At 42.6% G+C, this 12,456-nt stretch overlaps 1 protein-coding gene across 1 annotated transcript in view; it reads left to right on the top strand.

Annotated features, from left to right (window-relative positions):
• The window catches only part of LOC136862733 (uncharacterized), a 425,476-nt gene extending 420,663 nt beyond the window's left edge, over nt 1-4,813 (top strand). Inside the window, exon 4 of the mRNA XM_067138959.2 lies at nt 4,631-4,813. Within this exon, the coding sequence (XP_066995060.2) occupies nt 4,631-4,813 (183 nt within the window). The remainder of the gene's footprint in view (nt 1-4,630) is intronic.
• The last annotated feature ends 7,643 nt before the right edge of the window (nt 4,814-12,456 follow it).

Below are 12,456 nucleotides of genomic sequence, written 5' to 3'. Positions count from 1 at the left end.
ATAAATCCGGCTCGTTCACTGAATGATCAGCAAAGCGGCTTTCGGTTCACACGTTTGATTCTCGACCGAGCCGAGGGGCTTTAACTACGTTTGTTTAATTCCTCTAGACCTGGGGCTGAATGTTTATGATCGTCTTAATACACAGCTTCATTTACACTATAGGGATCCTCTTTATTGGGTTGGCGTTAGGAAGGGCATCCGGGCGTAAAACTAAGCTTAATTTGCCTTAGTGCCAACCCCACATATTGGGAAAAGACAAGGAAAGAAGAAGGAAGAATGTGTATACAAGTTATGAAAATTAATTAAAAATGATTTCCTTTAAATTGATAATGTTATCAGTTTGTCTGCATTGTTAAAAAACAATTTGTAGTTAATAAACTAGTTTGTACGCATTCGATCTCCCTGATTTGGAAGAAGAAATGTCGGCAATTTGTGAATTACCTTTGATTTGGTAACAGCACGACATTTCTCTGTTGTGCCGGGCTGAGTGGATCAGACGGTTGAGGCGCTGGCCTTCTGACCCCAACTTGGCAGGTTCGATCCGTGGCTCAGTCCGGTGGTATTCGAAGGTGCTCAAACGCGTCCGCCTCGTGTCGGTTGATTTACTGGCACGTAAAAGAACTCCCGCGGGACAAAATTCCGGCACCTCGGCGTCTCCGAAAACCGTAAAAGTAGTTAGTGCGACGTAAAGCAAAGAACGTTAATTAATTATTATCTCTCTGTTGTAAGGGTCCACTATAATAATAATGGCGCATGGCCTCCGGACAGGCCTGGTGCAGGACGTTTGTTAGTAGAAGGCCTATAGGCGACCTGCATGTCTGTGAGTATGGGACTCAACCTAAGATGATTTCTGATGTTAAAAACATCACAAACACCCGGTCCTCGTACGGTTAACACCCTCAACAGGGCCATGAATTGAACCCGGGACACTTTGAACCAAAGGCCAGCATGCTGACCATTTAGCCATAGAGCTGTGCACAGGGTCCACTGAACTGGCAAGACACTTCTGCGAAAGCTTTTTCCTCCCTCTCATTAACACTTCTTCTTCTTCTTCTTCTTCATCTTCTTCTTCTACCTCTTTTCGCACATCTGTAGCGTCACAGGTGCGAAATGTGTCGCACATATGGATTTCGCCCTGATGTACGGACGGATGACCTTCCTGACACCAATCCTATATGGAGGGATGTGATCACTGTTGCGTGTTTCTGTGCTGGCTGGTGTTGTAGTGTATTGTATGAATTTGAAGAGGTATGCGTTGAGACAAACACAAACATCCAGTCCCCGAGCCAGAAGAATGAATCAGATGCGATTAAATCCCCGACCCAGCCGGGAATCGAACCCGGGACCTTCTGAACAGAAGGCCTCAACGCTGGCCATTCAGACAATGAGTTGGACTCAGTAACGCCTCCCTTACTGACGGTTTATTGAGCATTTCCACGAGCGAAAACGTAGATCCAGTTCATCCCGAAAATGTTCAATGGAATTTACTTTGGCTTTACAGCTTCAAAGTCTGAATATTCTTCTTTTCGAGCAGTTTTGTTACGTTTTGGTAAAAGAGCTTTCCCATGCTTACAGGTCGTGGTATGTTGGGATTTAAAGCTCTCGACGTTTCTCCAAAAGTGTGTTCAGCGTTTTCAGGGGTCCACTGTTTCCAATGGCTGGTTTTATTTGCTCATTCCCGCGTCTCGTCTGTCCAGGAACAAATGGCGGGTAGTTCAGGTGGCAAGCCGTTGTCCTTGTAAGTAACTGAGCTCGTGCTTGGCTTCTGATTCGAACCTTGGGCATGGGTTAATGTGTAGTCATTAACTGTAGCCTATGTTTATGATATTATAAATTACTAGTCTGTACATAAAAAAGTGAATCTCATGTAGCCTATTTGTTTGTTGATTTTTAGACCGAAGGCCGGTTAAATTCTCAATTCCACTAGAAGGGGGCGTTTTAGGAATGTGAGGGGTATGGTATCTTCCCGTTGTTCTTCTCACTGAACTAGAAGGAGCTATTACATATTAGTCTGCCAAGAACTCCGAAACTGTATACACCAATTGACCATAAAACCCGTATTACAAGTGATAAGCTTTAACAGCTTCATTTCAAGTAATACTAATCCCGTATTGACTATAATCAATCAATGAATATTCAAGATAAATATTATAATTAAGTGGTCCGCCTATTCAATACAATATATAATTTATTATATCTAGTACATGTTTCGTCCCCTAAGGGACATCATCAGCTAATAAAAAATTAACATTAATATATCAGAAATAAATATTATTAAAATTGGTAAGATATATTAAAATTTTTGACATTTAAAATAAGATCTTCGTAATTTTGTTAAAATTGCAAGTCATAAGACAGATAAAACAGTTAAATTGTCCATATTTCTCTTGTTTCTGTTCTTGTAAAATACCAGTTTTGCTTATAAAATCTTAAAATATCATTTGTTGTATTTAGCACTCTTGATGTGTATCTCTTGGTAGAAGATTTGTTGAAACTTAATAAGCATTCCTTAGACGGTATAATATGTCTTACCAATTTTAATAACATTTAATAATATTTATTTCTGATATATTAATGTTAATTTATTATTAGCTGATGATGTCCCTTAGGGGACGAAACATGTACTAGATATAATAAATTATTTATTGTAATGAATAGGCGGACCACTTTATTATAATATTTAAGTTTATCTTGAATATTCATTGATTGATAAAACCCGTAGTTTCACACCATTTATATCATAGAGATAGGCTGCTTGATGAACTGTATTATTAGAAACGGTGATGTCTCAGACGGTTTCCTAATGTAAAAGTAAAGGATCAGACTGAGATAGATCGATGAAAGTAAGAAAGTTATTCTAGCCTATGCCATTTTAACACCGTATTGTACAAATTATTTTTTCATTTATACAGGATGGTCGGAAACAACGTGAACCGGGTATGCGAACGTTAGAAGGCTGGCCATACTGATAAATAAAATTTGAAAAACTTAATTCGACATATCGCGCCACTGCCATTTTATGAGCTGCTGAAGTTAGCCAATCAGATTGTTTTGCGGGCAAATTCAAATGGGTTTTGCGAAGCAGTGTTGCCAAATCTGCACGTGCCTTAATACCGGCTTGAGAGCCAAGCTGAAAAATCACCATGAAACACAAAACACGCCATGGGTTTCAGCCGGTATCACCATAGCGTACTTACTATGGAGCGTTCCTGTCAGCTCAGAGGCCCGTGTTCAAATCCCTGCCCTGGCGATTTTTTCATTCCATTGGTATTCCCAAGTCGGTCTTAAGCCACGTGCAGATTTAGCAACGCCGGCTCGCGAAGCCCATTTGAATTCGCCCGCGAACCGATGTGATTGGCTAACTTCAGCAGCTGATTAATTGACAACGGCGTGAGATATCGATTTTTTAAAAATATCAGTATGACCAACCGTGTAATGCTCATATACACCGTTCACGGTGTTACCGACCATTCTGTATATAGGATGATTCAAAAGGTTGTGCAGAAACTGAAGTAATCCTCACAGATGTCGAAGTACAAGAACTTTCGGATAAGTACATGCAGTCTTGGAGTGTCAGGAAAAACATAATGGATAATTAATTTGTATTTCCTTTTCCAAAATGCTTCACATTCCTAAATAACGTAGAACGTTTAACCAGTGATGTGATAATCGTGTGTACACTCAGTGAAGTTAAACACTGGATACTGAATGTTGTTTACAAAATCCGTTCAAACTGTCAACTTCCGCATTCATTCGGCGCAGTGTTGTGTCCTATCCTAGGCCATACGTTCCTTTCTGAAAGTCGTATTTCGACCCCACTATCGTCTACTTCAGTTTCTGAGCAACCTTTTGAGGCGCCCTGTGTACCAAGCTCTTCATTTCAGTAAACAGGAACGGCTCTCAACTAGAATAATTAAATACAAGATGACTCAAATATCAGTTAATATATGACGAGGCAATACTTCACGGAATAATAATTTCGTGTGGATATTTCTAGCCGGGTGCAGCCCGTGTAATGCAGACCCTCCGATGAGGGTGGGCGGCATCTGCCATGTACAGGTAACTGTGTGTTACTGTGGTGGATACCGTTATGTGTGGAGAGTGAGTGGCACGGCTATTGGGAACAGCACAAACACCCAGTCAGTCCCTGAGCCAAAGGAATTAACCATTTAAGTTTAAAATCTCCGACGCGGCCGGGGAACCTGGGACCTTCTGGACCAAAGGCCATCACGCTAACCATTTAGCCATGGAACCGGACACTTCACGGAATATTGGAGGTAGAGAGGTAATAACTGACACACATGATTGGCATGACATGGCATGGGGTTTAATTGACACCAAAATAAAGCACACAAAATATCCAACAGATGGCGCTGGACAGCAACACGTCAGATACAATTGGCCACACTTGCTTGACATGACATGGGATTTTACTGACAATACGAGTGCACGAAAAGGCGAATAGATGGCGCTGGACAGTAACACTTCAGTGATGCCGTACGAAACCCGTGTACGGTGTGAAACATCTCTTGAGCACATGTTTGGTGAGGATCGCGTGCCGAGCCACCATTTCCTTCATGCTTGCTCTCCCTGGTCCCCCATCCTTAATCATTGTGATTATTGGTTGCAGGGTTACCTGAAGTCGCAAGTCTACCGCGATCGTCCTACCTCATTAGCGGTGATAAAAGACAACATCCAACGGCAATTTCTCAGCATACCTACGCATATGCTGTACAGTGCTGTTCACAACATTGAACCTCAACTACAGGTATTCTTGATGAATGACGGCCGATATGCTGAGCATGTGTTATAAAGAACACCGTCTTTGGTAAAACTCTATTGTTATGCTAAGTATTGCTTGTGTATCGTATAAAGCGCCATCTGTTGGTTATTTTGTGTACTTTTTTGGTGTCAATAAAACCCCATGTCATGCCAATCATATGTGTCAATTATTACCTCACTACCTCCAATATTCCCTGAAGTATTGCCTCGTCAAATGTTAAAGAACTTATGGGTCACTCTGTATATGAGCGAGATCATATTCGATTATAGTACCTTAAGTTTACCACTGTAGCCAAGATTGGTGTTCCGTTGACACTTACTGCCCATTACTCCTCGTGCTGCTTCGAATTAGCAAATCAACCTCTCACAATCCCACGTTATGGCCTCCTTGACGTCCAATAATTGCATCAGAAGTGTAGGTACGCCTGCAACGACGCATGGGAACCCTAAAAGGCTGATAACAAGCATTGATTTTGTTTCCCTAGCATGCCATTCCCTTCTGTCCTGCGTAGGTACCGTACGACCCAACGCTGTCAATAACTTCGTTGAATTATACAAAGGGTACTTAAAGAGGGGCCTTCATATTGTTATCGTTTCAATATTTGTTTACGTTGCAGTGTACAAACTGCCATGCTTTGTAAAATTAGTATTTTTTGTAATTACAGTACTTAACGTATATATAACCGCCGGACTGGGCGGCTCGGACGGTAGAACCAAAGGTGGTGGGTTTCATCCAAGCTCAGTCCGGTGGTATTTGAAGCAGTTCAAATACGCCACCCTCGTGTCAGTAGATTTACCGCCATGTAAAATAACTCGTGCTAGATAATAATCTGGTATCTCTGAATGAGGGGCAACTTGTTGTGCGTGATGTAATGTCCCCAAATCAAGGAAATCTTGTGACCGATTTTGAGCAGCCAGTTTACTCGTCGTAGTAAGTTCAGAAGTTCAGATGGCCAACACTATACGACAAGGTTTTCGAAACAATGCACTTTAGCCTATTTTTAAAGCGGCAAGGGATCATATGACACAAGAAGAAGAAGAAGAAGGAGAAGAAGAGGAAGAAAAATATATTAAACGTTAATTAAACTACAGTTAGTTTTAACAAATGCACTTTTTTTTTTTGGTTTTACCATGAAGAAGGGTCCTTGAAAATATAAGTAATTCTACTGACATGCCAGCCTCGTAAGGTTTTTTTTAAGTTCTCTTAAATGCCAACCCACACCGTAATTAGATTTCGTAACTTTGAGGTATGGACGCGAGTGCATTGGTAGTTATGCTCCTCAGTTGTTTACTCAAGAAGAATCTATGACTGAAGTAAAGAGAGTCGAATTCTACGGTTCAGTGTTCAGCGCCTTTGCCTCCGATCTTCAGGGTCCTGGGTTCGATTCTCGAACAGGTTAATTATTTTAAATATCAAACGGTTTATATCTTTGGGTCGGGGACTGGGTATTTGTGCTGATGCTGTTACTCTTACACTACACAGTACTACCCTCCACTACACTAAAATGTTAGCCATACGAAATTAAAAAGAAAAGAAAGCAAAGATAAATATATGCATTTCGACCCGATCGTGTTAATATTATTCTATATAGTAGCATATTTTTATATCTTTGTTATCTTTGTGAAAACATACAACTACTGACGCCATATACACTACAGTATTTCATACTATACCTTCAACATTCTTTGGGGCAACCGTTTCCCTTAAAAATGTAAGAACACTTCCTGTTGAACCTGTGCATTTTTAATTTTTACTAAATTATAGGTTTCCTAGAATAATGAATGACTCGTCTCTTCCTTTCCTGGCCTTTTTCTAATTACTGGTTCTTAGAATCAGGGCTAGATGCGGCAACCCAGTGAGGAGGAATGTATTTACTATTGCGTATCTCTGTGGTGTTTCTTTTCATTTTAATTTGCTTCACGACGCACCTACACACACACATCTAATGGCGACGATAGGATAGGAAAGGACTAGAAGTGGGAAGCAAGAGACGTTGGCCTTAATAAAGGTACAGCCCCAGCGTTTACCTGGTGTGAAAAGGGGAAATTGTAATTATTCAGGGCTGCCGACAGTGAGGTTCGAACCTACTATGTCCCGAATGCAAGCTCATAGCTTGCAGCCACTTACTCGGTCCTGAGATGTATGTACTGCGTATAAATGAAGAGGTGGTGTATTAAAACGAACACAAACACCCAATTTTCGAGCTAGGAAAGTTATCCAGACGGTGCTAAAAGCCGCGGCCCGACCGGGAATTGAACCCATGGCCCTCTGTACCGAAGGCCGCTATGCTGAACTTTCATGGAAGGAGACTAACCCTAGAATAGTGACCATATATCGTAATTTCTTATATTCTTTTACTTTCCGAGACAGATAGAATACTATACATGCGACATACGTTCGTACACGTGCCCCGTCACATCCAAACTCACCTCCAGTGGTCGGTTGCATGCAGAAAGTTATTTAGTTGGTAGCCTTATCATTTTAAAGGCATGTCCACACGCTAGGTTGTATCCACGATTTTTCCTAGGCTAACGGTACCGTGCTGGCACAACGCACAGAATGGGCAGGAAAGCATATGGAGCTCGAAACATTGCACTTCCTTTCATTAAAATATGTGGGAGCTACTCATAAAATACAGAGCATGTAGACTAGTGCCATATTTCCTGCTTCGGGGAAACAACAATCTCATATAATTTTCGGACCGGATTACTGTCCTATAGAACAGTTCCTATCCTCCATCCTCCATGGCTCAGCCGGTAGAGCGCCAGCCTCTCACCGCTGAATTCTGTGGTTCAAATACCGGTTACCCCATGTGAGATTTGTGCTTGACAAAGCGGAGACGGAACAGGTTTTTCTCCGGCTACTTCGGTTTTCCCTGTCATCTTTCATTCCAGCAACACTCTCTACTATCATTTCATTTCCTCTGTCAGCCATTAATTATTGCTCCAGAGGAGTGCGACAGGCTACGGCAGCCGGCACAGTTCCTATCCTCGCCACTAGATGGGGGCTTCATTCATTCCATTCCTGACCCGGTTGAAACTGTCGTTTCTCCGATTCGCTGTGGCGAACTACAGTTGGGTTTGGCTCTAGCCGTACGTTCTGTCATATCACAGAGGGCGTCTCTACAAAATGTTAACCTAATTTACACAATATGTCGAGTTTACAAGTGAAATTGGAAATGTTAGGACTTGCAACAGAGGATTTTAACGCAATTTATTCTACTGTAACTTTGAATGGCCTTCTTGTTTATAAAGTAGAAGACGCTCAACCGAGCGAGTTGGTTATATGGCTACGATCACATAGCTCTTAGCTTGCATTCGGGACATGGTGGGTTAGAATTCCACCGTTTGCAGCGCTGAAGACGGTTCCCCCATGGTTTCCTATTTCCACTCCAGACCTTAATTACCTTAATTAAGGCCATGGTCACTATCGTCCCAATCCTAGTCTTTTCCCGCCCTTGCGTCGCCAGAAAACTTCGATGTGTTAGTGCGACGAAAGGAAAGTAGACCTAGCCAATTCACTTGTGCGTTAAAAGGATGAAATGAAATGGCGTATGGCTTTTAGTGCCGGGATGTGTTCAAGGACTTCGGCTCGTCAGGTGCAGGTCTTTTGATTTGACTCCCGTAGGCGACCTACTCGTCGTGAGTTAAAAGGATGAAAGAAAATATCACGTTTATTGGATGAATCTCTTTCTCCTACATGGCAAAATACAAGGGGGTGATAAGCAAGATTATAAAGCGAAGATGTTTAGTCCAATTCACTACCGTTTTTGCACAATATTGTATGATGCTAAGACAGCAATTGCGCATCCAGGCCTCCATCTGATAAAGCTAGAGCAATAATATTGTCGGTTCGTGGTGATACTCATGCCATACACAATACGGGCTGAGTAGCTCAAGTTGAGCGCGTTTTATTCCGGCTCAATCCGGTGGTATTTGAAAGTGTTCAAACACGTCCGTCTCGTGCAGGTAGATTTACCAGCGCATAAATAAACTCCTGCGTGACAACATGCCAGAACCTCGGCGTCTCCGAAAACAACAAAAGTTGTTAGTGAGACGTAGAACAAATAACACTATTATTATCGAATCATATACTGGAACAGTGGGTGTGTACGAGACAATTTGGTGCTGCAATCAGTAGACCCGGGTGAGAAACAACATTAATTGCAGCACTTGCTCTGCTCGGAGTGACTTCCGTTAGCTCGCACGCAAGAGAGCGGACAACGTTTACCAGCAAAGGCTAACGTTCGATGTTGTCTGTTAAGACATCATCCCAGAGGCTGCTTGGATCCTCAAAATGCACCATGCGATTATATAGAAACCGATGGCGGTGCCATGATGAGGCATGAAGAGGAGTGAGGTAGTTTGCCATTGCTTTCCTCAATCGGCTAGAAAATGTTATTGCACCACGACCGGTCCTATGAGTAGCGCCTTTCATAACATTAAGATACAATAGTTATTATTCAGCACCAGCCATAACTCAGCAGCGTCCATGCAGTCACAGTAGTAAAAGAGACTGAGACTTTGGTGGAAACTACATTTTGCTCTGACCTCTGCCAAGAAACATAGGCCCTATACAAAACGTATACGTCCATCAACAAATAGCAACATGATAACGTCTGTTGTCCGTCTCTGTGGTGCAGTGATTAGAGTAATTAGCTGTCACCCCTGGAGGCCCGGGTTCGATTCCGGGCTCTGCCACGGAATTTTAAAAGTGGCATGAGGGCTGGAAGGGGGTCCACTCAGCCTCGGGAGGTAAACTGAGCAGAAGGGGGTTCGTTTCACTCTTCACCCATCCTCGAAGTGGTTTTCCGTGGTTTCCCCACTTCTCCTCCAATCAAATGCCGGGATGATACCGAACAGAAGGCCACGGCCTCTTCCTTCCCTCTTCCTTGTCTATACCTTCCAATCTTCCATCCCCCTACAAGGCCCCTGTTCAACATAACAGGTGAAGCCGCCTGGGCGAGGTACTGGTCCTTCTTTACCGTTGTATCCCTCCGACCCAAGTCTCACGCTCCAGGACACTGCCCTTGAGACTGTAGAGGTGGGATCTCTCGCGGAGTCCCAGGAAAAATCAACCCTGGATGGTAAACGGATTAAGAAAGAAGAAATATATATATATATATTTTTTGCTAGTTGCTTTACGTCGCGGCGACACAGATAGGTCTTATGGCGACGATGGGACAGGGAAGGGCTAGGAGTGGGAAGGAAGCGGCCGTGGCCTTAATTAAGGTACAGCCCCAGCATTTGCCTGGTGTGAAAATGGGAAACCACGGAAAACCATCTTCAGAGCTGCCGACAGTGGGGTTCGAACCTACTATCTCCCGAATAATGGATACTGGCCGCACTTAAGCGACTGCAGCTATCGAGCTCGGTAAAGAAGAAAGAAAAGTAACGTCTGATGTTACCTGCAGCTGACCGTATGCGCTTGAGGAAGTCTTCACGGGTACGAACGTCAGTGGTGTGGACCACTTCCTTATTAGTACCCCTCTGAAAGATATCCAAGGGGGTTAAATAAGGGATTAAGGGCTCTTGGGGAGCCAGGCCACTGGTCCACAACAACCAGTCTATCTTTCGGGATGGTTCGTGTCCAGCCATTGACGAACACGGTGGGAATACTATTTTCAATTTGCTTTACGTCACACCGACACAGATAGGTCTTATAGCAATGATGGGATAGGAAACGACCGTGGCATTAATTAAGGTACATCCCTAGCATTTTCCTGGTGTGATAATGGGAAACCACGGAAAACCCTCTTCAGTGCTGTCGACAGTGGGGTTCGAACCCACTATCTGCCGGATGCAAGTTGACATGTATATATAGCTGTCTCTCAACATAACGTTATTATTTTACGCTGTTGTTTCCCACTGTTTTAGATAATTTACTTGAGAGTCTTTCAAACCTACTTCATTCTTCATATCAGCACCTAATCTGATTACAAAGGCGAGCTAATGTCAGAACAATTGAATTTCTCTACTGAATGTAAGCACTGGGAAATTAAAAATTACTTGAGATACCCACAGAAATATCTCTGATGAATACTTTCTGTTTTTAGACACACTGACCTCAAGTTGTTCTTATTTCAAGTATGGTGTGTGAAAGAACAGACAAGTCCATCATGATACATTGTACCTCTATCAGACCCCAAAATTAAACTACATATACGGGTAATTGCACAAAGTATACGGCCTACAGATATAGAGCTATGCTATATATTAATACACGTATTCCCAATTAACTTCAATAAATGTACCGTACACTTTACAGATGCATGCGTGAACACCAAACACACACACTCACGACCAAATAGACAGACGCTAAAATTAAGTATATTCTGTTCATAATGCTCGCACATAATACAGAGAGGTGCCTGGTTTCATCGATTATGCTTTCAACTGCTGCTGGCCTATATTGTGGCAAAAAAGAGCAGCCAAGTCTGCCGATGTAAAAATATATGTTTATGCTTGGATAATTAAACAATTATAATTATGTATACATTTTTCTGTAGTTAATTAGCAAATCATAATTTGTATATCGTACTAGCTGACATTTGAAGGCGTATAAATGCAAAAAGGCATCTCGCTCTTTAAAGAACTCTGCGATGAAAATTCCAACACTACGCCGTCTGTGGAAAATTAGAGTGGACGTTAAATGCATAAAATTAACTTTCTATATTTTAACCACTCATTTTTTATTGGACATAAGTTTTACGTATTTATATCGACCAAGATAACCTGATGTATCTGTTTGTGACAGCGGAACAGATCTGTTAGTATGTCTACCTTTTAGTCCCGTTTCCTTGTACGAGGTCAGGGATGGACAGGGATTAAATTATACGATACGTTTTCACGGCCGGATGCCCTTCTTGATACCAACCTAGGTTGAGGAGCTAATGAAAATGAAATGAATGATGGTAAACGAAATTGGATAGACAGTTGGAAGGAAACTGCTGTGGCCTACGAATAGGCACTGTCCAGGCATTTGTGTGGAAGTGAAAATGGGAAAACTTATAAATAAAAAATGGGAAAACATATAAAACCATTCTCAGGACAGCCGGTGGGGTTCGAACCCACTCATCTCCCGAATGGAGAGCTCGGCTCCATAACCGTAGCGCGTTCACTTCGCTCGGTTGAAACAGATCTATTAGTATTCCTTTGAAAAATTTTCCCTTGTTCCTATTTTATATCTAGGAAAAGTCTAGGATGATACCTTTCCCATGGGCCACAGCCACTTCCCTCTCACTCTTAACTCTAGTCAAGAACAGTTAAGCGCGCCGCTAAGAACGCTAGTATACACATATTTATAGGGATGGGTTGCGAACGGAGTCGCGACGAGTCGACACTGCTACCTGTGGAACCAACACTCTCAACTCGTGTCGATGCCGTTGATGCACTAGCGCCACCTGCCAACTGTTTTCGGAACTGCTTGGATTTATCCCTGATAAACCCCTGATAACTTGCGGTACGATAAACACAAGAAAACCGGTGTGAGTGGCTCAGACGGATAAGACGCCGGCTTACTGAGCCCAAGTTATAGGTTCGATCCTGGCTCAATCCATTGGTATTTGAAGGTGCTCAAATGCGTTAGCCCCATATCGGCAAATTTAATGACACGTAAGAGAACTCCTGCGGGACAAAATTCCGGCACCCCGGCGTCTCCGAAAACCTTACAAG

This window comes from Anabrus simplex, chromosome 2 (assembly GCF_040414725.1).
Source record: "Anabrus simplex isolate iqAnaSimp1 chromosome 2, ASM4041472v1, whole genome shotgun sequence".
Taxonomy (NCBI): Eukaryota; Metazoa; Arthropoda; class Insecta; order Orthoptera; family Tettigoniidae; genus Anabrus; species Anabrus simplex.
The sequence above is the reverse complement of the archived record's forward strand: the minus strand, read 5'-3'. Positions and strand labels throughout refer to the sequence as shown.